General features: G+C 37.5%; 1 protein-coding gene and 1 long non-coding RNA gene across 5 annotated transcripts in view; one reads left to right on the forward strand and one right to left on the reverse strand.

The window, feature by feature from the left end:
• The window catches only part of LOC145676051 (uncharacterized), a 554,345-nt gene that overhangs the window by 274,180 nt on the left and 253,995 nt on the right, over nucleotides 1-26,170 (reverse strand). For all 4 annotated transcript variants that reach the window (XM_081746908.1, XM_081746905.1, XM_081746907.1 and 1 more), the window contains one exon: nucleotides 1,812-1,894. In XM_081746908.1, the coding sequence (XP_081603034.1) occupies nucleotides 1,812-1,894 (83 nt within the window). The remainder of the gene's footprint in view (nucleotides 1-1,811; nucleotides 1,895-26,170) is intronic.
• Nucleotides 1-26,170, forward strand: part of LOC145676054 (uncharacterized) — a 217,919-nt gene that overhangs the window by 76,486 nt on the left and 115,263 nt on the right. The gene's annotated exons all lie outside the window — the stretch shown is intronic.

The raw sequence follows: 26,170 nt of genomic DNA on the forward strand, positions 1-26,170 counted from the left end.
ACACATCCGAATCTCTTTAATCTTGAGATTAGGGATGGCCACATTTTTTCGAAAAATACTTTTTCGAAAAATGGCTTTTTCGAAAACGAAAAACGAAATTTTATTCGAAAAACGAAAACCGAAAATTTTTTCGAGAAACGTAAAACGAAAAATTTTTCGAGAAACGAAAAACGAAAAATTTTTCGAGAAACGAGAAACGAAAAATTTTTCGAAAAACGGAAAACGAAAAATTTTTTCGAGAAACGAAAAACGAAAAATTTTTTGAGAAACGAAAAACGAAAAATTTTTCGAAAAACGAAAAACGAAAAATTTTTTCGAAAAACGAAAAACGAAAAATTTTTTCGAAAAACGAAAAACGAAAAACGAAACAACGAAAAATGAAATTTCCGAAAATCGAAAAACAGATTTTTCGAAAAAGGCCATCCCTAGTAATGACATCATACTCTAGGAGGTGTTTTGTTCATAAATTCAACTGGAAATTCGTTGTGACGTAAAATAAAGTAAGATTAATGGTTAGTCCTGTCAAGGCTCTCAAGCTCGTTTCTTTCCTCAAGTTATAACACTGTCTTATCACATCCACAGCAGCACTAGTGAAGAATGCCGTTATCAGGAGAAGGCGAGGAAAGTCAAAATGCAAACTTGACAAAAAAAAAAAAAAGTCAAATTTACGGCATATCTGAACAATTTTGGTAAAATTAATTGTAACGGTTCTGAAGATACACCAAATCGGTCTTAAAAGCTTAAAACGGGATATATATATACCATTGTTTCGTCGGTACATTATTTCTGTTTCCTGCAAACATACTCTTGCAGTGTTCGCATACGCATATTCGGCATCCTAACAATGCGTATTATACTCACTTGATACACATTTATGTAAGGTGGAAGTAATGTTTTAAACACCTTAATCAGCAATGTTTGTTACGAATTATGTGATAAATAAATTGTATCAACTGCAAATAGTAATGGGAAATTACAGAAAATAGATCGTCTACAGAAGAGAACAGATCTTATGATGTGGGCGTCCAGTTTACATCACCATTTCTTGACAGGGCGCGTCCGGGCAACTTTTCATGTAATAAGTTCGGAGTGATCCATTCCACCTATCGAAGCAGAGTAAGTACGCATCCAAAATTTCTTGTTAGGAGAGGAGTATGAGAGGGAGGGTCCAATACTGCAAACCACTACGTCTATGAAGTATTGAACGGGTATTATTCTGCACCCAGGGGTAAAAGTGGATCTGAAAAGGTAAGGGGACAGTAGGTAGCGGCATAACGTCATGCCGCCCATTGTATTTTTTTAGGAACTGAGGGGACGCCGTACATATTTTTTTGGAACTGGGGGTACGACGTTACCCGCGTTCCCCCTTAGGTTTACCCCAGTCTGCACCCGAAAAAAATTGTAAATAATTGTAAAATATTTCTGGTATATTTTTAAAAATGATAGAACAAGATTATGATTTATAAGAGAAAGATTGCAGATGGATTGTATACAATAAGATCAAATTTTTATGGGTACATCAACCACTTCGCTGTTAAACAAGTATATTTTTGTTGAGAAAGTGTGCAAATGTATGTTGAATGAGGAATTTTTTCGGGGGGAAAGGGGTACGGATCTGGACCCAGTGATAACAATAATACTGGACAACATTATTTTCAAAATATAACCCCATTGATTGCTTTTAGCAATAAAAAATTCATTTCTCCTGTAGTTTTCATTTTTTATAAATTCCTGACGTTCTTATTGACAAACCTCTTTTAACCAAAGAACTTCCCTTTGAAATACAAAAAAAAAAAAAAAAAAATCATTACCTGCATCATCCTTCGGTTTCTCACAGAGCGGTCCTGTGAAGTATTTTGTACAGCTGCACTTCAAAGCTTCTGCTCCCATATGGCTACAAAATAAAAAAAAAGAAAAAAAAAAGAATTAAGATTCATACTGAAACTACTAGCAAACAAACAATTATACAAAGTAATTAAATTCCAAAGGTGAAGTCTGGATTTGCATCTCTGCTGCTGGGACACTATCACACATCGAATTCATTATTGACAACGCAGGAAGTTTCCCGCTTCAAACGAGACACGATGCGTGTAACCAAGCTTCACAGATGAAACCACATATCCTCTAAACCTGAAATTCGTGATAAATTACCTAAAAGTTCAGTGTGTGGAATGAAACGTAATTTTTAAATATTCAGCATTTATTTCAAACTGCAGAATATATATAAAATTCTACTGGTTACGTATCAACTAATGATAAAGCTTTTTCATAGAAAGATATAAAGTATATACTTAAATTTACAAATCTTTACAGTTTAGATTAGAGTTGTACCCAAGATATTGATGTTTTTCGTATATAATTACATTAAGATATGAAACAGCTCTAATAAGCTAAGGAAAACATTAAGTATAATTACTACTAATAATAGCTATTCATACGTTCTTACTAAAAGGAATTATAATCGTATATTTATTTCTCTAGGTAATTGATTGATTATTCAAACTCCGATCAATCAATGAATTATTTACAAGATAAACAATGATTAATTAATCTTGGATCAATTTATCAATTAATTACAAAGATAAACATATAAACAATGATTGGTTAAACTCCGACCAATCGATCAATTAATTACAAAGAGAAATAAATAAACAACGATTGGTTAAACCATAATTAATTAATTACAAAGAGAAATAAAAATAATTGGTTCAACTTAAATCAATCAATCAATTAATTACAAAGACAAACAAATAAATAATGATTGGTTAAACTCCGACCAATAAATCAATTAGTTACAAAGAAAAATAAAAATAATTGTTTCAACTTCATTCAATCAATCAATCAATTACAAAGACAAATAAACAAATAATGATTAGGTAAACTCCGAACCATCAGTCAATTAGTTACAAAGAGCAAAAAATAATGGTCAGTTATAGAGCTTTCATACACAGCAACTGAGTTGCGCAACCAAGTGGCGCCACAAGTATGAACGGAAATATAAATCAAGCAACTGATAACAGACACCGACACCTTGTTTGTTTTTTCAATTTTTTAATCTTTCAACACCCACATATTTTCTCTGTGGTGGGACGGAGTTGTCAGGATACAAGAAATATATAGTACCTAGGTTACTAAGTTCTTTAGACGTAGATCCATGGCCTTAGTTTAAACTGCTAGTTAGCTCCCACGCCCACGTTTCACGTTACTAAAACATTTCTCGTACTAAAAAAAAGAAAACATTTCTAACAACTTGATGCAATTAAACTTTAATACAGGCTGCTTGGACTTATGATGTAAGAAGTGGAAACTAAACTTATCAGCGAACTCAAGTAACATCTAATTTGCATTAATGTGCTATGGTTACCTTGTGTGGTTGTAACTTAATTAGAGAATGGTGTCTAATGTGTCTATAGCCTGAAATTCTACTTGTAAGTAAACTATGTAGTAATTCCTGTTATGGAAATATCGTTATGGTTATTCTAACGCTCTCGCCTTCGATGCGAGCGGTCCCGGGTTCGATTCCCGGTGGGGGCACTCGGTCGAAAAGGTGTAAGAACGCTTTCTCAGGCCAGCAGCCCTGAATGAGGTTTTCCTGGGTTTTCCTCATTCACACCAGGCAAATGCCGGGGCGGTACCTAACTTGTAGGTCCCAGACCGTTTCCTTCCTTCCCCAATCCTTTCTTCCTTCCCTTTCCTCGGAGTGTGCTCGCCGAGGGACGTCATCCCTCAAAACGTGGCGGACTAAATGGCCTTAGATGTCGAAGGCCCAGAAATCTAAAATCATAATCATAATCCTTCGTTATGGTTATTGGGCCACCAACCAGCATTAGGCTTAGCTGCTATCCGATGGTATAGCTAGCATAGGATAGTATGTATCTTAGGTGCTATCCTATTTTAAGTCCACATAAATTTGTAAAATTTGCAGAAAGAATATGTAACATTTTTTCACAAGAGCAATGTATAATAAATGAAAATACATGAGATTCTTACCTGCGACATGCGTAATAAAGTTTTAAAATGTAATACGTATATGCTAGTAACCTCATAATCAGAGCCGTAGCTAGAGATTTCAGCGCCCGGGGCGAAGTAGAATTCGGCGCCCCTCTACACTTCCCTTACCAAGATTTTTTTAAACATATAAGAGAAGCAGTTTTTGTACGCTGAATTAAGTTTCTTGGACACACCATTGCAATAGCCAAAAGCGATCATTATGTATTCTTTTACAAATAAGAGCTGTTTTCAAGATGCTTATTTTGAAGTTTCTTTTTAACTTGACAAAACTATCTTTTGTTGTATACAAATCCATTTGGAAAACAGTTACATAAAGAGCATGGAGCCAATTCTCCTACGCCAAGGAATCCGTATTAGACATGAAGTTGGTGGACGCGGGTGGTAGTGTTGGAAATATTCGGGTCCCCTGAGCATAGTAGTAATGTCAGAAATTGAGTCCAGGCCCAGAGGCCCCGGAAATGGAGTCCCGAAGTTTTGGGCTTGGGTTTCTTCTATTCGACTATTAGACATGGAGTTCTTGGACGCGGGTGGTGGTGTTGGAAAGATCTTGATCCCCTCAGCAAATCTGTTATGTCAGAAATTGACTCCGGGCTCGGAATCCATAAAAATAGGATCCTGAACGTTTGGGCTCCTGTTCCTTCTATTCGACTAAAAAACGTGGAATTCTTGGGCGCGGGTGGTGCCGATGGAAAGGTCTGGATTCAATTAGCACATTGGTGATGTCAGAAATGGAAACCGAGTCCCGAAAATGAGGTCCCGAAATTTTGGGTTCGGGTCCATTCTATTTGCTTATTAAACATGGAGTTGTTGGACGAGGATATTAGCGTTGGAAATGTTTTGGTCCCTTGAACACAGTTGTGATGTGAGAAATCGGACCCTAGCTTCGAAGTCTCAGAAATTCGATTCCGAAGTTTTGGGCTCGGGTCTCTTCTACTCCTCTTTTAAACATGGAGTTGCTGGACTTGGGTAGTCGCATTGGAAAGGTCCTAGTCGTTTGAGCACATGGTAATGTCAGAAATCGGGCTCTGGTGTCAAAGCTCCAGAAATGGGATCATGAAGTTTTGGGTTCGGACCAAATCTATTTGGCTATTAAACGTGGAGATTTTGGACGAAGGTGGTGGCGTAGGAAAGGTCCAGGTCGCCTGAGCATAGTGGGATGTCAGAAATCGGGTCATGGCCTTGAAGCCCCAGAAATGGGGTCCTGAAGTTTTAGGCTTGGATCCCTTCTATTCCCCTTTTAAACATGGAGTTGTTGGACGTGGGTGGTGGCATTAGAAAGGTCCTATACATCTGAGCACACCGTAACATCAGAAATCGGGCCCTAGTCTCAAAGCTTCAGAAGTGGAGTCCCGAAGTTTTGGATTCGGGTCCATTATGTTTGCCTATTAAATGTGGAGTTTTTGGATGAGGGTGGGAAAATAGGAAAGGTCCGGGTCTTCTAAGCACAATGGTGATTCAGAAATCGGGATTGGGCCCTGAACCCTCAGAAATGGGGTCCTGAATATTTGGCTCGGGTTCCTTTTATTTCCCTATTAAACATGGAGTTGTATTAAACATGTAGTGGCGGTGGAAGGTCTTTGTCCCTTGAACACAACGTTGAATAAGCCCAGAAATCGGTTCCTGGCCCCAACTTTTGATTTGTTTTGTGAACCTTTTCTATATCCTTATCTCAATATCTGATTGCGCAAAATAAAACCATATTTATAGCTGAATTGATGGTTATATCTCGCGCAATCAAGTATTGAGATTGAGCCACAGCAAAGGTTTACAACACAACCGAAAACTCTGAGGCCGGGACCTGATTTCTGACATCATCGCACTGCTTAAGGGACCAAGACCTTTCCAACGCCACCACCTGCGTCCAAAAAAGTTTAAAAGCCGAATATAAGAGACCGGAACCCAATATTTCGGGAGCCCATTTTCGGGACCTTAAATATAGGGTCCGATTTCTGATGTTACTGCTATGCTTAGATGACCCGAACCTTCCCAACGCCACCACCCTCGTACAACAATTCATATTAACAGGCGTCCAGAAAGGATCCATGCCCAAAACATCGGGACCCCATTTCTGGGGCCTGAAGTACGAGTCACGGTTTCTGACATCACCGCTGTGTGAGGAGAGCTTTCCAACGCCACCATATGCATGCAACAACTCGATGCTTGAATGGAAAATAGAATGGACTCGAGCCGAAAATTTCGAGACCTTATTTCTCGGGTTTCGAGGCCAGAGCCCAATTTCTTTCGTTAATAGGCCCCGACCTCTCAAACAAAAACACCCTAGTACAAGAACTCCGTATTTAATAGGCAAATAGAAGAGATCCGAGCCCAAACTTTTGAGACCTCCTTTCTGGGGCCTCAGGTCCCGGAGTTTTCCAACACCAACATCTGGATCCAATAACTCCATGCTTAAAAGAAAAATAGAATGAAGCCGAGCCCAAAATTTCGGGATATTATTTTTGGAGCTTCGAGAGAAGCGACCGATTTATGACATTACCGCTGTGCTCAGGAGACCCGGACTTTTTCAACGCCACCACCTGCGTCCATTAACTGCCTGCCTAACACGGATTTTCTACCTTAAGAAGATTTTAATGGAATTTTCTCTATGCTCTTTACAACTATTTACAACGTTTCATACAATCCTATACTATCCAAGAAATGAAATTTCAATACATTAGAAACTATGTTCTTTTAAAATCTTCGAAATGCTTCACAGCATTAATTTCCAGTAATAATATTAAACTTCCTTAATTTTATACTCTATGTGACCAACAAATACGATTTTAATTTAGAATCTTTTACGGTAAAAAATATTTTGGGAAATATTATATAACGGAATATATACGTATAATGTGTGTATATTTTGTATGTATGTAGATAGATAAAAATATCACACAACTAGATACGTATCCCCAAAAAATTATCCATGAAGAAATGATCTCGATAAATTCATTCAAATTGGAAGCAATTCATATGTCAATTAAATTTTAAAAAATCACTAGTAGTGATCAGTTTTTGGAAAAGGCTAAATTCGTTGGGTTAAGTTCTGAACTCTTAAGCCCCTATTCCACAATTGCTTCAAGTTCGAAAATGTTATTATTATTCTTGTTAACCGTCACTTTTAATATTGCTGTGCAAACAGATGCTTGCGTGAGTCTTCATTCCTCTCACTTCCGTTACCTTCATTCTCACAGTCATGAGTAATCCGATTGAGTAAAATAAAAAAATAAATAAATAAAAAAGTGATTAACTAACCAAATTCATCACCATCAAAACACCGAACTCGTATTTCAGACTTTGGCCGTTTCTGATTTTGGAAACGCTCCTGTGTAATCTATAGGCCTAAGTCATTACTTGGCATCTTGTTATCACATCATTATTAACAAATCATATATAATAACTTTCTTTAAGTAGTAAGTGAAAAACTTGCTCTGACTCTTATTGAAACGATTCAGTTGCGAGCGGAGCGAGTAAGAATTTTTTTAACAAATCCATTTATTTGCTAACCGACAACAATATTGATTTAATAGGGCGCCAGAACTTTTACGGGGCGCTGCGTCGTTTACTCATTTCCAAAATTTTTCCTTTCTTCTTGCTCATTCGGCGCCCCCTTGCTATCAGTGGCCGGGGCAAGCGTCCCGCTCGCCCCCCTCTAGCTACGGCTTTGATTATAACGCTGCATAAGGAAGCAATGATGAACTTAAAGCAATATTCCACTGCAAGGTAACTTCTTAATTTCTATCCATATGTGCGCTACCACCTGACTGTGTGGATAGCTAATCGTCTTTGACGGAGGAGACCCGAGTTTGATTCCTGAAGGAAACTCATGTAGTTAGGATCCCACGTTAAGCAATAAGTCTACGTCTCATATAGCCATGCTGCCGAAAGTGATACTAAAATCAAATCAAATACAACAATAGGATTTTAAAATGCACAGAAGAAATATGTGAAGTTTTTCCTTCCTTTTGGACTACGCGTATGCTCACCATTGCAGAAGCACTTATTCTCTACAAATGTATGGACCACCTGCTCCACCCCTGAGCTGACTCGGTTAGATAGCATTTGTGCTTTTTAGTGGCAGCCTAGAACAGGTTGTTTTGTGTCTTTGAATTCTAGTTTTTATGGCATATGTCCGGCATATTCATACTCATAACGGCTAGGCTGAAGCCCTAAAGTGAATCTGCACCGAGAAATGCAACTTCTCCCACAAGAAATAATTTGCAAGTTACTAGGAGTACGTTTACTGATGAAACAACTACATAAATATTGAAATCATTTATGTTCACCTACTCTTAAAACAATAAAGCATAATATCTCATTTTAATATAGGCTACTATTAATACGAGGGAAGATCATAAACTAATGTTACAACGCCGATATTTCTCGATTTTCGTCTGTTATAGAGGAATGAAGGGTGTGCGGTAATTTTAATACATGGAGTTGCCCACTGTTCAGAGTTTCAGCCACCCGCCACCTATGACGTTAGTTGTAAGAAAACAAATGGCGACTCGTTTGGAAAACTGGTCTCGCGAATCCTTCTAAACAAGGCACACAGTGACCGCTGACCGATACTGTGAAACCTTGATATGTTTGCGCGAAGCAATCAGGAGGAAACATCCAGGAGGTCGTCATCTTCCTTCAAGACAGCCAGCGCACGTCCGCGTAAGTCCAGAGAACCACTACGTTGTTGAAGCAGTGTCGCAAGGATATCATCGACCAACTTCCCTACAGCTCGAATCTCGCTCCAAGCGACTTTCACCTGTTCCCGGACTTGAAAGTGCACCTCGGAGGCCGTCGCATCGTTTCAGAAGAGGAGGTGAAACACTTCGTCACAACGTGTCTGAACACGCAAGGACAGGGTTTTTACCAGGAGAGAATGTTCAAACTCATTACATAACTGCATTAACCGATATGAAGACTATCACGGAAAATAACCTAACGTACGTCCTATCTTTTGGCTGCATTGATTATATGAAATAATATGTACAGTGAGCTACAATAATTCTTGAGGTATAAAATCCCTGAGATAGGCAACCCAACTAACGCCGCTCCAAGAGTAATTACGCCCTAGAACAGCAGCATGAAGTTGTCCCCACCTCTTAGAAGAAGAAATTGTAAAGTGTGTTTTTGTGCAGGAGTGGGTCGAAACGCTGGTTGACGAAATGACAAAAGGGAGTCTTTAGATACTTGTACTCACAGTTTCTTGTTAGTATGATACATACGTAAAATTATACACATTCACTTGAAAACATATACGGATACCAGAGGAGCCGGTGAGAAGATGGCAGTCAGGGACTATATAAACAAGTTTATAAGAGGGATTATATAAACAAGTTTATTTATTTCAGATAACTATACATATCTGCGTATCAAACAATATACGGATTGGTTATGCGGTATGTAGTAGGTTATTCTTTTAAGTAAATAAAAAATTTGAGCTGAGTTTGAAACTATTAACAGTAGTCCTACCTGCATATCAATTAAAAGCAAGGATAGATCATTTGGGGGAAGAACCCAGCACCCAGTGAAAAGTTTGGGGGTCTAAAAGAGAGGGAGCTCTTAAGTTCCGGCACCACTGATTGATACGTAATACTACTTCTAAAAAAGAAATTGTCCGATTTCATTATTCGTTAAATGATTTTTGAAAATGCTAAATATTGGTATGTAGTAATTTATTTGCAAATATTAAAAATGCAAAATTCGATAAAACTCAAACGAGTTGGAGAACTTGTCCGTACTAAGTGTATTTCCCCTTAGGTTGTAAATATAACTGAGGTTTCGTGATGTGTATAATATTTGTGAAAATTTACACATTGAAACACAAAGAGAAAAGAGGAGAATATAATGTCAATAGACAATTTAAAAATGCAAGAAATTAACGGATAATATGAAATTTAGAACCATTAAGAGAATTAACTCTGTAACTCGTTTTCTCCATTCATTTTTCTTCCTTTATTTTGAGAATATGAATTTCTCCACTGGAGATTATTTTTCATTTAGCAGCATCCAACTGGAGCTAAGCCTTGTGAATGAAACGTTTTAACAAGTGTAAAGGGTGAAGAGAATCGAACCCGACCGTAGGATTAGAAAACCACAACGCTAAACCCTCACCTAAAGCGTTACTTATTCTAGCTTGCCTAAATAAAGAGTTTTTTTTTTCTGTTTGTCCAAAACAGAAGTTGGTTAATAGTCTAATTGATTGGCAAAAAACAGGAACTTGTAATTGAGGACTCGGAGGGCATTATATCATTATTTTCACTAAATTATCGACATTACAGTTTTATTTCAAAACAAAATACAGAACTCCTTTATTTTGAATCAAATGCAGCGCGTCTATTATATTGGTACAGAAAAGGAAGCGGCATGACCGGAAATCGAACCAGGGACCGCTGGAAAGACAATCGATCACTCTCCACTCATCTAATTCTCAACTCAATTACGTCGCATTCAAAAACGATATACACGGTAAATCATCTTGCTTATCTAGAAACGATCTAAGCATTCATTGCCTTTCGGTTTGGAAAAGGGCTTTAAATAACATGAAAATCAGCAAAATACCAATACAAGCTTACAAAATGAGTGAGATCCTATCAAAAGCAGTGAATCTCTCAAAACGTTAGACAAGTTACCGCCACGAAAAGTACTGAAATTAAATAAGTCTGCCAAGTACTATTTGTTCTTTTGTGAAGTGAAGAAATAAACATTTCGCAAACCGCAGATGGAGTAGAAGAAAGCTACTTTCCAAATAACGCAATTTCACCTTTATAGGCTATCCCTTAAGGCATTTGGCAGGTTCACTCTTTTCGATGGGATATGTTTTAGAGGAAGCATCTCAAACTACGTATTTATTTAACCCTTTGAAGGCACTGGGACTTATGTATTGAATGATCTCTACAGTACCCATATTTCACATAAGTAAATCCTCACGTTAAGCGGGTTTGTATATCTAGACTCCTAACTATGAAAACATTTACGATCACTACAACCACAATTATTTCAAGGATTCAAACTGTTTTATATAAGTTACTAGAACGTAAAACCGAATGAGATTTATTCGGAAAATACTTTTATACATTGCAAGATCTGTAACTCCCAAATGTTTACCGCAAACTCATAGTCGTAAAGAAATAAACAAAAACGAGTGTGTAAGAGAAAACCACTTTACACAAAAGCCATAAGAGCCTCTGCGAAGGCAAACGAAATAGTCGAGCGGATGCCCTCCCCGCTAGTCTAGTGGCTAACACATGCGCCGTTAGTGTACGGGATCCCGGGTTGGATTCCCGGTGGGAGACCCTTTGGAATGTTAACTGTCCTCGATATTTCTGTATTTGTGTCCATGTCGTTCTAGGTTACTGGAGAAAGCAAGTTGACTGATTAAAATTAAGAAGAAACCTGGCAATAAGTAGTTAAGCAAGTTAATGAGGCACGTTCGGTTAATGTTAACATAAAAAAAATGTTTGGGTCAATAGTCTATCAATCAGAAGTTGATGTGTTCAAACTCCGTAGAAAGTCTACTTTTTCTTTTTCAAAGTGTCTTCCTATTTTCAACCCCCGGTAGATCAACTATTTATTGATTTTAGAAAGGCTTACGACTCGGTTAGGAGAGAAGCATTGTACAACATTCTTAAAGAATTTGGAATACCAAAAAAGGTAATTAGATTAATTAAGGTATGTTTAAATGAATCCCAAAGTAAGGTCCCGGCAGGAAAATTTTTGTCCACGAGCTTTTACGTCAAGAGTGGCCTGAAACAGATGCGTTGTCGCCATTACTATTCAGCTTTGTTTTGGAATACGCTATAAGGAAAATCAAAGATAGCAACTAGGGTCTAGAGTTGAATGCTATTCACCAGGTTATGGAATATGCTGATGATGTAAGTTTAATAGGGGATGATAGGAGAACAATAGAAAGAAATGCAAATGTCTTATTAAACGTTTGCAGGGATATGGGCTTAGAAGTAAATGCAGAGAAAACTAAATACTGTACATGGAAGTTTGTCGGGATCATAATACGGCAAATTATGGATGCGTTTAAATATCAAATAATATTTTTATAAAGTGGATACTTTCAAATATCTAGGCTCAATATTAACAGACAAAAACCATATTCATGAAAAAATTAAATGTCGACTACAAGCAGGGAATTCGTGTTATTATTCAGTTCAAAATCTTTTGTCGTCGCGAATTCTGTCGAGGAACTTGAAGCTTAAAATACATAAAACGAAAATCATACCTGTTGTTCTGTATGGTTGCTAAACTTGGTACCTTACTCTGAGGGAAGGACTTAGAGTGAAAGTATTTGAGAACAAGATCCTGAGACGAATATTCGGACCCAAGAGGAACGGGAATAGGGAAGGGCGGGAACTTCATAACGAGGAACATTGTTAGGGTCATCAAATCTAGAAGACTCAGGTGGGCAGGTCATGTAGTCTCTTTCAAAGTTTTAACTGGAAGACCAACCGGAAAGTGACCATTAGGAAGACCTAGGCGCAGATGGGAGGACAATATTAAGATGGATCTCGCTGAAATAGGAATACAAAATAGAAACTGGATCCAGTTAGCTAAGGATAGAAGCCAGTGGATTGCTTTCGTGAACCCAGTATTGAACCTGCGGGTTCCATAGGCCACAGAGTTAGTTTCTTAGTTCTTATTTTCATCAGAAAACTGAGAACATTTCTTTGAATAACTCTTTGACAATTACTTTTCTTTCAAATTCGATTAGAACGGAACATTATATGAATTGCAAATCTAAAATCCATAGCTGAAAACAAATTATTAAGTATGTTCAATATTCTATTATTGCCTCTGATTTGTAATGAAAAACTATTTATAAGCAGTGAATGGGGAATGGCGGAAGCTCCATAACGAGGAACTACATAGTTTATACGGTTTACCCAACATTGTTAGGGTCGTCAACTCTAGGAGGCTTAGGTGGGCAGGTCATGTAGCTAGAATGGAAGAAAGTAGAAACGCTTTTAAAGTCTTGACTGGTAGACCCATAGGAAAACGACCATTAGGAAGACCTAGGCGCAGATGGGAGGATAATATTAAGATGGATCTCGCAGAGATAGGAATACAAAGTAGAAACTGGATGCAATTAGCTAAGGATAGAAGTCAGTGGAGAGCTTTTGTGAACGCGGCACTGAACCTCCGGGTTCCATAGGCCATAGAGTGAGTGAGTGAGTGAGTGAGTGATTGATTTCAGAAGATTCTCCAAGGAGGACTGTCAATGTATGAAGGAGGAGAAGTTGGATCATTCTCGTTTTTGAATGTGCCGTATTTAAGTTGAGAATTAGGTCAGTGGAGAGTGGTCGGTTGTCTTTCCAGTGGTCTCTGGTTCGATTCGCGGTCATGCCCCTTCGTTTTCTGTACCAATATAATAGATGCGCTGCATATGATTCAAAATAAAGGAGTTCTGGATTTTGTTTTCAAATAAATATGTATTGTTGATAATTTAGTGAATACAATGATATAATGCCCTAGGGATGGTATCGAGACGAGACGAGACGAGACTTTGTACAGTCTCGGTCTCGTCTCGGTTGATAAATAACGGTCTCGGTCTCGGTCTCGTCTCGACTAAAAAATCACAGTCTCGGTCTCGGTCTCGTCTCGGTCAACAGATGCATGTCTCGATCTCGGTCTCGGTCTCGAGTACCAAATCTCGGTCTCGTCTCGAAAGTCTCGAAAGTCTCGAAATAAATAGTGTGAAATTAAAATAGTGAAAGTATTATTCTCGTACAGTCTGTCTTTTCCGGTTATTTTTCCTTTCATTTTGACTTAGAATTATGATAAGGTGTACCTCTTTATAGCTAATTTGCTAGTGCTAATGCTTTCCATGCGGGTATTCCAGGTTCAATGATCAGTGGGTATATCACCCTAAAACCCTAATAGAACCCATATTTCACTTTCAGCAATAGACTTTGTCTCATATAGCCTCAGAACTGCCTATACAATTAAACTCTGTTAAATTAACTCCAGTACTATACAGTAGTTTATTTCCTTCCTTTGAATCAGAATTGTTCAATACCTACTAACGGATAACGCAACACATAGCAGCACGAATGTATTTAATCGTACCGAAATTGAAACTTTACAATTTCTCATTATTCAATACATTCTGCTTTGACTGTCATTTTAAAAACAGAATATAACGTTCATTATCTTAACAAATAGGATAAAGTATTACTACAATATACGTATTTTGTTTGAAATTGATGAAATGCTTTATTACCGTTTCACATCTCCGTGTTTAATAGACACTTTATAACACGAACGTCCTGGACCTTGTGGTGGGAGCTACTACAATCATCTTTGCTATGTGAGGTCTCGAGTTGGATCACAAAACAAGTTAGATTCAAAGTCCGATGTTTCGCATAGTTCGCGTCTCATTTTAAGTGCATTCTGTTCTTATACTAGTTCATAAGGTAGTAATGCATTACGTAAGCACATATCCAGTGCCGTAACATAAGATTAATCTTATTCCTGAGCTCTCAACGTTGCACGCAATCTTTATTCGAGAAAACTAATATTGCGTTCATTACGTTGAAATTTTATATTGATTAAATATTAGTTGCAAAACATGGACATACATATTATATAAGTATATAGGTAATTCGAGTTATCTGTATCTATTTTTTCTCACTCGCCAAAACAAGTGATTCTTAACTTTCTAGTTTTCTTTTGTATTAATTTTCATAGTTTTGCTGCAACATGATGGATTAAATAGTCAAAAATACTTTTTTCGCTCTATGATTTTCATTAAATTTTGGATCCATTTTTACCCTACCTTACCTAGTAAAAGTTATATATTTAGTCTTAGTTGAGGAACCAGTTTTTCCCTTCTGTAAAATTACGAAATTATGACTTGGTTTAGTTTACCTCCGAGGTCCAGATATAATAAAATCATCACAATCATCATAATCAACCATTATCAATCCATTGCTGGATGAAGGTCTTTCCAAGTCTTCTTTACAACTATCTAACGGGCAATTCCTTTCCAGATTACTCCTCCAGTGGCTCTTGATTTCGTCACACCTTGTATGCGGAGGTTTCCTAGGCTGTTTTTGCCTCGTGGTATCCAGGCTAGAATTGTTTTCGTCCGTCGATCATAATTTCTTCTTGCAATACGTCCAGCACACTTTCCAGCTCATATTAAATTATTTCATTAGCACCATCTGTATTCATTTCTATATATTTGGGCTACAAATAGTTTGAATTCGCTACTTTCGGAGTACAGACACGCTACTTTTTAATAATCGGATCTGACAACACTGACTGAATGATTTAAATCAACACAATGTGAGGACCCCCATTTGGTCTAGCGGCTAGAACTCTTGATTTCGGTTCGCGTGGTCCCGAGTTCGATTTCCGGTAGAGGTAAAGTTGAACGACCGAAGTGGTTCGGATTCCACTATAATCATATTTTGCAGTTTATCTACGTTATTTGCACATATTTAGAATAATATTTAGCTATCTATTTAAGTGGGCAACACTGCTTAAAATAATGTAACTGCGACTTGTAATTAAAACCACCGAAAACTGTTGTAATGTTATAGAAGCAAAGGAAAGCAATAACCATTATAAAAATTTAATAAAAATGCGTCATTTTAAGCAGTATAACAATCACTACCAATGTGTTTGGTATTTCTGAAACGATTTGAAATAACAATTGTTGTAAATGGCGTTATAAGCATTTAAGTCTTTTGGAAGCATCTGCATGATGAGACCTGATATGTCAGCGCGTTTTCGAAGTAAAGTCTTTAGAAACATTTAAATTTTCCGTTTCTTGTAACTTTGTTCCTTCATTCATTCGAAATATATTATATCATGATCACAGTATTTGACGCTAAGGTACAGTTGATGCGCATTGCACCGTACATGCCTTTGAGTTATTAGAGATTTCCAAGCTACATAAATAATGTATGGGCTATTGTGGTTTTGTTAAATAACTAAATATGTAATACTTTACGTAGCGCAATTTGAGAAAATACAATTTTGTTTTGCTTCAGCAACATTGCTTGTTTATCTAGTGATATTGCAGAGTAGGGCGGAGCGAAAAATAACTTTTTTATATATCGAAAACGCAATAGTGCGGAAAAGTTGTCAATTGATGTTGATAAAATACTGTAAAAATTTCGTCGCTGAAATCGAATATCTTCGGGTGGCGCATCTCCAAAAAATATTTTGTGTCTTTATATGGTATGCAAACCCGCCGTACACATCACTCTTTTGCCTTTCTACGGTAAATGAACAAAAGTATAATCTACATTTCTTAAGTTAAGTAATATATAAAATTTAAGAAATGTTTTCTGCATGATTTAGGCGCATTTTGGATCTCACACTAGTCAATTTGATCAAAATAACAACCTACTTAATACAAAATACATATTTTTTCTGCACCTCTCTGCTTGTTTCAGCGAAACGAGCCAGGACCCACGACGAGGACGTGGGTGCCGGTCAGGTCCCTACCATGCTCATCGTACCATTGATACACGTATGTTCAAATTTAGATCTTTGGCTATTTGCAGAGCATAGTTTGCCTTTGTTTCTACTTTTGTGTTTACAAATCGGTATTTTTAGTTTAAGTCTGATAAAACCATTACTGCCACAAACTGCTGCAGATGCTTCTGTTACAAGTTTCACGCAGCGTTCTGTACTCGTAATGTGACAGGAATATTTTAAAGCTCTTTTTATGACTGGATGTTCACGGTTATTATTGTAGATTTCAAGTTCTTTGTTGGAAAACAAGACAACGCTGGAGGATGCTTCACTTCAACTGATTCCCAATTAATAAGGTCTGTATAATCATTTGCATTGAAATTGAGCTTTGGTAGCATACATTTTTTTACAAGTGACTCATTGTCTTCTTTAGCTGGTCTTCCTCGTTTCGTCTTCCTACTGATACTACTGTCATATTATCTACTCTTCTCATTCCTAGCTTTTCCCATTACGTTGACTATCTTTCTCTATGTCTCTTTTCTGACGTGAAGTCTTTCATCGTCAACCATAGAAGGCAATATAAATTCTCCGGGTGTGCGAAATAGCAGTTATTTTGGATTATGCACTTCTTGAATCAATTGTCGTTCCTTTTGTGATATGTACCTTGAAGAAGTTCTCATTAACCACACGTGTTTAGCTCCATCTTTACAAATAGCGTATCTCTTTACTGAAAATCAACGACCTCCAGTCTCTTTCCTGCATAGAGTTTGATCTTTAAGACCATCAAGGTACAAGTCTCTAAGATCCTTTCCTTTGGCCATTAGCACTTCCTTTTGTCCTATATTTTACTTTTCTCGCCGGGCTTTTGGGCAGTCTGTCATATAGCCAGCATTTTGTGGATCAATTATTCCAAAAGATTGCAATGTAGCTGTTGCTATCAAAAGCAGTTGCACGATCAGATGTTCGAAATCGGTCTGCCAGCATACCAAGAAGTATAAGGACATGTCGTTGCTACTTGCTTCTTTTCTCTCTAATATTCTGTTGTTTTGCAAATTAATAATCAACACCTAACTCATCACTATCAGAAGATGATGTCTGGAGTTCATTAGAAATACTCGTTTGTGATGTGTAAGCAGACTGTTGGCAGGTGGTCTCTCGTGATTTACTTTTAGTGAGTATGATTAGTTTTAAAGTCTCCTCGTAGTCAGCTCCCTCTATTCTGGCTACTTGTGTTGTTCTCTGATCTTGCAGAAATGTCCACTCCTTCCTAGGTATTTTCTTTCTTAATTCACATAAGCACATGGAAAGTTCAGGAACATATATCAAAAGACTTCGTGTAATCTTGTTTAAATATATCCAGTTTTTCTGGAAGCTAGCAGAAGCTTTCGTTTTCTTCTCAGATTTAACAAACTTCTTATATACTTTCCGTGCAAAGCAAGTAGAAACTGAACTACACGTTCTAACGACAAAGTAGGGATGGAAGCTTTGCCCTAAACAGATTTTACACATTGAGCAACGTCTCTCATCAACTTCTTTACAGATGGATCATGCCCTTTCTCACACTTTTCCAGCTCTACCAATTGAAAATAATGCTTCATTACATCTAATTTTGTGGGCAACTACACACCTGAAAGTTCAGCTGAATGTCCAAGCACGGGGTGAGTCGTTATTAATCTTGTTCTTATCTTCGCCATGGTTAGAGTTTCAATATTGATATAAAATACAGATCTCACACACATTACATGAAGTTTAATTTACAGTACAAAAACAAACTGTTTATACACTTACCAACTACGCACAACGAAGTAAACACTGAAACGAAATGTTAACACCGTAAAATTACCTTGAAAAGATCGTCTTCCACACTCGAACAGTTATCGAGTACTAACGTTGTTTCTTTTTAATACTACTACTATCAATTGGACTAATCCAAATTGAATTCATATTCAGGGGAGGAAATTAAATTCTATAAAGCAGTACGAAAATTTTTAAAAGGAAAAAGAGTGTTAAAGGAAAAATTATAACGAACAATGAACACATTTATCGGCATATTAATTTAATGCTAGAACCTTATAGGAAACCACAAGTACACTATATGATATGCAATACTATATTTTGCTAAAATGGGCTATTTTATGGTTCCAAATCTGCCTAAATCATCTAGAAATTATTTCTTCGATTTTATAGACTGCTTACGTTAAGAAATATAGGTAGTAATTCGTTCATTTATTGTAGAAACACAAAAAAGTGATGTGTACGGCGGGTTTGCATACCCTATAAAGATACAAAATCTTTTTTGGCGATTCGCCACTGGAAGATATTTGATTTCAGAAACGAAATTTTTACAGTATGTTATCAATATCAATTGGCAACTTTTCCGCACTATTGCGTCTTCGATATATAAAAAAGTGATTTTTCGCTCCGCCCTATTGCAGAGTATCAAGAAGAATTTCCCAACTTGGTACAAAATTTCAGCATTTTTAATATATATATATATATATATATATATATATATATATATATATATATATCAATCAGATCCTAGGGGAGGGCTATAGGGACCATAGCCCCCCTTAACGCTCAGGTATGCACTGGATAAAATGGGCTTCAATCCTACTTTCTTTACACTGGATAAAGCGGCAAACCATGGTTTAGCCCCTCCCTTGATCATATACTGTGTCCGCGGCTATATATATATATATATATATATATATATAGGATGGCCAATTTTAATCTTTCAACGGGGATATCTCGAAAACGGTTGAACATAATGAACCGAACAAAAACTCAAATAGGAAATGCCATGGGGCACACCGAATAATGTTGTCGCGGCGCCTCTCGGGGCCGCCTTTCATGGAGTACCAGGGCCAAACTTTAAAATTTTAAATGAAAACATGGGGCGAGTAAATACCTCGTTCCATAGATCTTTAAAAAGTAAAAAGTGTTGTGGCAAAAGATTTTTCACATCGGTCACCGTTTCCAAAATGGCCGCCAAGACATGGTGCCTGTATCAGATAAAACGTCCAGTACCACTAGACCCTTAATATGAAAATAGTTGGAGATAAATGAACAGAATAAAACTCGTATAGGAAAGCACAGAGGGTATTTATCATTCCACGGCTCGAATATAATGCAACGTAGAAAATGATTATTAAAGTATAATTGAATTGATGCAAAAGAGGAAATGATAGAAAATGATCTTTCCGATCTCTGTCCGTAAGTAAGTGAAGCGGGAATGAATGGTAACATCTCAAATGAGAACCTCACTTTTTATTTGCAATAGATATGGTTTGTCTGAAACACTTGTGTATACAAATGACTGGTACTATAATGAATAAAAATAAAGTGAAATAAGGTGAATAAAAATAAAGTGAAATTCAAGTTTAACAACATTTTACCCGCCCCTTCGCCTCTGATAATTTAACGCATTGCGTGCAAGATTTTTGGGACATATCTGCAACAGTATGTACCGTTTCGTTACTAAGGATCACAACTGAAATTACCGTTGAAAGTTATTCGGAATGTAATTGTGGACATCTGTGAAACTCATATTCTATCACATGAAAGAAGACATAGAAGGAAAAGAAGCGAACCAATATCATGCAGACGACTGTTGAACAAAACCAACGTTTGTAAACATTCTTCTAAAATTGCATTGTTCGACAAATTGGTTTCGCATTTCAGTTGATTCATTTTTGCATCAAACTATTACCTACAATCAAAATGGAAGGTACCATTTAACAATAATTTTACATACTTTATCCCATTACAGAGACATTTATCTCTTAGAAAAACACATTTCAAATAACTTTGTTTCGTAAATACAATTTGCAAAAACTAAGGCTCTCATTTGCAATTTCACCGATCCTTCGCGCTTCACTCACTTACGGAGAGAGGTTGGAGCGATTATTTTCTAGGAGTTAGGTTTCTTTCTTTCCATTATGACACTTTCACTCTAATCATCTTTTCGACTGTTGCAACATTCCTGAGCTATAGAATGATAAATATCCTCTGTGGTTTCCTATTCGAATATTTGTTCTGGTGTTTTCATATTAGTAGGTTAATACTGGACGTTTTACTTGATGCAGATACCATGTCTTGGTGTTCATTTTGAAAACGGTGACCCATATGAACAATGTTTTGCAACAGCGCTATTTAGTTTTTAAAGATATGTCGAACGAGGTATCATTCACCCCATTCACATCATATATATATATATATATATATATATATATATATATATATATATATATATATATATATAGAGAGAGAGAGAGAGAGAGAGAGAGAGGGAGGGAGGGAGATAGGGAAAGAAAGAGAGAATTCTATTCGCATCAGCAGTGGATTTTGTTTCGGGAGAGGCTTGAGGAACGAGTGAGAAAGATTTGCGTTGAACGTGCAATGCAAAAAATTATCACAAATTTATTTCGGGAGGGGTTTGAGCCCGATAACCACCCCCTAAATACGCCACAGTACATCAGTAAACCGTTCTCATACTATCTAACACAGCAACGAAACAAATTTTGAGTGAAGACAATTTTAGTATTTATCAATATCAATATTCGAGACGAGACCGAGACTTTCGAGACTGACCTAAGTCTCGTCTCGGTCTCGTCTCGATTTATAGAGGTCTGTCTCGGTCTCGGTCTCGTCTCGGTATATAAAAGTACGTCTCGGTCTCGGTCTCGTCTCGATAATTCGAGACGAGACCGAGACGAGACCGAGACTAGTCTCGGTCTCGGTACCATCCCTATAATGCCCTCCGAGTCCTCAATTACATATTCTTGTTTTTGCCAATCAATTTGACTATTAACAAGCTACCGTTTTGAACGAACAGAAAAGGGCTCTTTATTTAGACAAACTGGAATAAGTAACGCTTTAGATGAGGGTTTCTAATCCTGCGGTTGGGTTCGATTCTCTTCACCCTTTACCCTCGTTAAAACGTTTCATTTACAAGGTTGCGCTCCAGTTGGACGCTGCTAAATGAAAGATAATCTCCAGTGGAGAGATTCAGATCCTCAAAATAAAGGAAGAAAAATGAATGGAGAAAACGAGTTACAGAGTTAATTTTCTTAATGGTTCTATATTTGATATTATCCCTTAATTTCGTGCATTTTAAAGTTGTTGTTGATTGACACTATATTCTCTCTTTTTCTCTTTGTGTCTCAATGTGTAAATTTTCACAAATAATATACAAATCAGGAACCCTAAGTTATATTTACAACCTAAGGGGAAATACTCTTAGTACGGATAAGATCTCCAACTCATTTGAGTGTTATCGAATTTTGCATTTTTAATATTTGCAAATAAATTACTACATACCAATACTTAGCATTATCAAAAATCATTTAATGAATAATTATAAGATTAACTAAGTCCCCCGACTGTTATCTTCTCATTGACGCCCATATTTTTTGAACTGCCTGTGTTCAATTTTACTTGTTTATCATACAAACAAGAAGTGCTGTGAGTACTAGTGTCCAAAGTGTCTCTTTTGTCATTTCATCAGCTAGCGTTTCGCCCCACTCCTGCCCAAAAAAAAAAAAAAAAAAACACTGTTTATGATTTGTTCTTTTAATGCCTTTGGCGCGAGAAACCCGGGTTCGATTTCCGGCGGGAGTCCATGTGGTTCGGATTCCACGTTAATCAGTAGGTCCACGTCTTAATATAGCCTCGTTGTTGAAAGGGACGCTAAACTGAAATTCAACTCAACTCATTGTTCTTTTAACAGGTGGGGGCAACTTAATGCTGCTGTTCCAGCTACTACCAGCCGTAATTAATCTTGGAGCGGCGTTAGTTGGATTTCCTATCTAAGGGATTTTATACCTCGAGAATTATTGTGGCCCACTATACACGTTTCACTGCAGAATTTGTAAAATTAATTTCTGATCGCCCCTTATAATAAATAATTACAATTTTACTTATATTTAATACTTGCCTTGTCTTAATCATAAAAAATAAATCACGTTTATGTTCAGCTTACTGACACCTAAATAAACGTGTATATACAGATGGTGGTCAGAAAAATGGAAACACCTGTAGTTGGCAACACGTCAGATGTATGGGTTGGCAGTGATGTTGTGGCACCCACAGCGCCGGACCGCTGGTGGTAGTGTGTTAGGTCGGTCTCCATACTACGTCAGGCGCAGTGGAACAGCAATGTCCAGTGGCTGCAGCAGACGGAGGTAGTGTAAAATGGGAGACCTCTCAGATTTTCAAAGAGGGCAAATTGTTGGTGCGCGGTTATGTGGAGTGAGTGTGACGGCAGTGGCTACTGTGTTAGGTGTATCGCGTGGGACAGTGTCGAAGGTGATGACGGCCTACACAACACACGGGAAATCCACATCGGGGAAGCGGAACAGTGGGTGGAAGAAAATCATGAGTGACAGGTCACGCCGGGTATTAAAGCGCATTGTCACGCAGAACTGTCGTGCCACTGCGAAGCAAGTGACGGAGGAACTCAATCAGCACCTCCCCCACCCTGTTTCGACAATCACAGTCCACCGCGAATTACATGACATGAACTTACGGGGTCGTGCTGTACGGGTCAAACCGCTCATCAGGGACCATAACGCTTTCGCACGCCGCAAATGGTGCCGCGACCATGCAACTTGGACCGTTGAGGACTGCAAACGTGTGATATGGTCGGATGAGTCATCCTTCACACTCTTCACAACCACGGGCCGTGTTTATGTGTGGAGAACGCCCAAAGAAGCTTATGATCTGCAGTGTCTCCGCCCAACTGTGAAACATGGCAGCGGCTCGGTGATGCTGTGGGCCGCCATATCATGGTTTTCATTGGGTCCTGTGGCCACACTTAGCGTACGAATCACTGCCAACGATTATGTTGCAATTTTAGGAGACCACTTGCATCCTATGGTCCGGATGTTGTTCCCGGACGATGACGCCATCTTCCAGGATGATAATGCGCCCATTCACACAGCTGGCGTTGTTGCAGCGTGGTTTGAGGAACATCGGGATGTAGATCAACACCCCCTCTGGCACGCCCAATCCCCAGATCTCAACATAATTGAACATCTGTGGTCCGTCTTGGAAACACGACTCCGGCGACGATTTCCACCTCCATCCTCTCTCACAGAACTGGCCGATGCCCTGCACGAGGAATGGTGTAAAATTCCACTTGCTACCATTCACGACCTCTATGCCTCCATCCCACGTCGCATCAAGGCTGTTCTGAAGGCGAAAGGTGGCCCGACACCATATTAATCTGGTAAGTTGCAATTTCGTTCAGGTGTTTCCGTTTTTCTGATCACCATCTGTATATGTATGTATCTGTGTGTTTGTCATTATACTTTCGCATAGAAAGAAGTCACCTACAGCCACCAAATTTTGAACTCAGAGTTTTACCGGATCTAACCGCGTACAAAACTCTTTTTCATTTTCGATTCGATAGGGGATAGGGGAAGTCATATGTTCTGGAGGTTCAAACAGTATAGAGCAGTGGTTCTCAAAGTTTCCGATAACGCGGAACCCCTTGCAATGCTGTCTGAAATTTTACATGGTATTAAAAAATATACTAATTAGAAGTTCTACCGACAAGAAAAAGTAATCAAGAAAAATGATGCAATAAGTAATTTATTCTAAAGATACATGATTGTTTCCTAGTGAACGAAATTTCAATTGAAAATACAGAAACTTTCAAAACAAAATAAATTCCTTTTTTGATATTTAAGAAAGGAAATCTGCTTGATAAACAATGTTCTCAAATGTACTGTCACTAATGTGAGGAATGAAATTCTTTCTGTTTTTTCATATAATTGCATTGAAATCTGGATTAAGTTTTGGCACCATCAATCTTAGGTTCAATTCCACATTAACACGATTTCGCTTTAATTTTGTAATACTACAAAAGAGCAGAAAAGGTATGCTCACATAAGTAAGTGGTGATGAAAGGCATCAAATGTTACAATACCTTTCTAGACAACTCTCGAGTATAGCACAAGTCTCGAGTTAGACAACTCACACTACTCTATGCTGTTGTATGTTGCATACTGTTCTCTTTATCCAAACAACTGGCACTTCTACTAGTTTTCAAGCAGATAGTAGGCAAGCAGTAAAGTTCCGGAGCGGCGAATAACTATTAGGAATTAGCATTACTCTCAGACGGAGATGTTTTTATCTTATGAGCAGCTGAAAAAGTTTACAATCATTAAGCTTCAGAATTTTAAAGTAGCTCCCGATCGTCATAAAACGAAGGAAAAAATTATACAAGGTGTTATCAAAAAATACATTGAATGCTTTTTTTTTTAGCAGCTACCTTGATGATGATGACGCTACAATCATTTCATGTACTTTGTCCGATCGCCTGATCCATTGAGACAGGCAGCATCAAGTTGGAACATGTTCTGACTTGTCAGTCAGCATCCAGAGCCGCTAGAGTTAAGTTGTGTTTACCGTGTGTGTCAGGCATCAACAACGCGTGAACTTCAAGTTCTATTCAATTTGCAAACAATGTACCAAAAAACCCTCATGAAATGTTGAAATTGGTGTATGGTGATATTGCTGTAACTCTGAAGACTGTTTACAAGTGGTATGAGGAATTTAAAAGCGGCAATGAATCGGTACAAGACGAACAACGTTCGGGACATCCATTAATCTCAAAAACAGAAGAAAACATGGATAAAGTGGCAAAAAGTGTTCCTTCAAACAGGTGAATAACTATTCGAGAGCTTATCAAAGAACTAAACATCTCGCACGGGTCCGTACAAAGCATTTTAATCACCGATTTTTAAATGAGAAGAGGGAGCGCGAAATTCGTTCCCCGCCTTTTGACTGAGGAACAGGAGTTTTTGGCTGAAAAATATTCTTGTCTGTCTCCATACATCGTATTCTCCAGATATAACATGACGCGACTTCTGACTCTTCCCAAAAATTAAAACCATGCCTAACCATTAAGCAGACGCGTCAATTCCTGTAACGTTCGTAGGCGCGTGGGGCATATTATACCCCATATGTTTATTTTCATGGAGGTTAGCAATCATATGGAGAATCATTTTAAACTGCTAATGCAGTCATAGTATATCATATATAAACTATGATAATTAATACAAAACCTCAAATAGCAGTTTAAATCCTAAAGAAACAATACTGCCACATTACAAAGACTAACAGTGGGGTACACGTTATACCCCAACGCGCCTGCTTAAGGATTAAAGAAAAACGTTTTGACATCATTCGTGATATTGAGAGGGCCACGACACAGAAGCTAAACGCCCTTCAAAAAAAATAAATAAAATAAATAAATAAATAAAAAATAGGTGTTCCAGAAATACTTCCAATCATGGATTTAACTTTGGAATAAGTGCATTGCTAGCCAAGAACAGTACTTTGAAGGAGATTAAATCAAATTCCATGTAAGCTTATTACTTTGTTTCTAATAAAATTATTCACCTGAAGGAGATTAAATCAAATTCCATGTAAGGTTATTACTTTGTTTCTAATAAAATTATTCACCTGAAGGAGATTAAATCAAATTCCATGTAAGGTTAATACTTTGTTTCTAATAAAATTATTCACCTGAAGGATATTAAATCAAATTCTATGTAAGCTTATTACTTTGTTTCTAATAAAATTATTCACCTGAAGGAGATTAAATCAAATTCCATGTAAGGTTAATACTTTGTTTCTAATAAAATTATTCACCTGAAGGAGATTAAATCAAATTCCATGTAAGCTTATTACTTTGTTTCTAATAAAATTATTCACC

The sequence above is a fragment of the Thermobia domestica genome, chromosome 18 (genome assembly GCF_964235325.1).
Source record: "Thermobia domestica chromosome 18, izTheDome1.hap1.1, whole genome shotgun sequence".
Lineage (NCBI taxonomy): Eukaryota > Metazoa > Arthropoda > Insecta > Zygentoma > Lepismatidae > Thermobia > Thermobia domestica.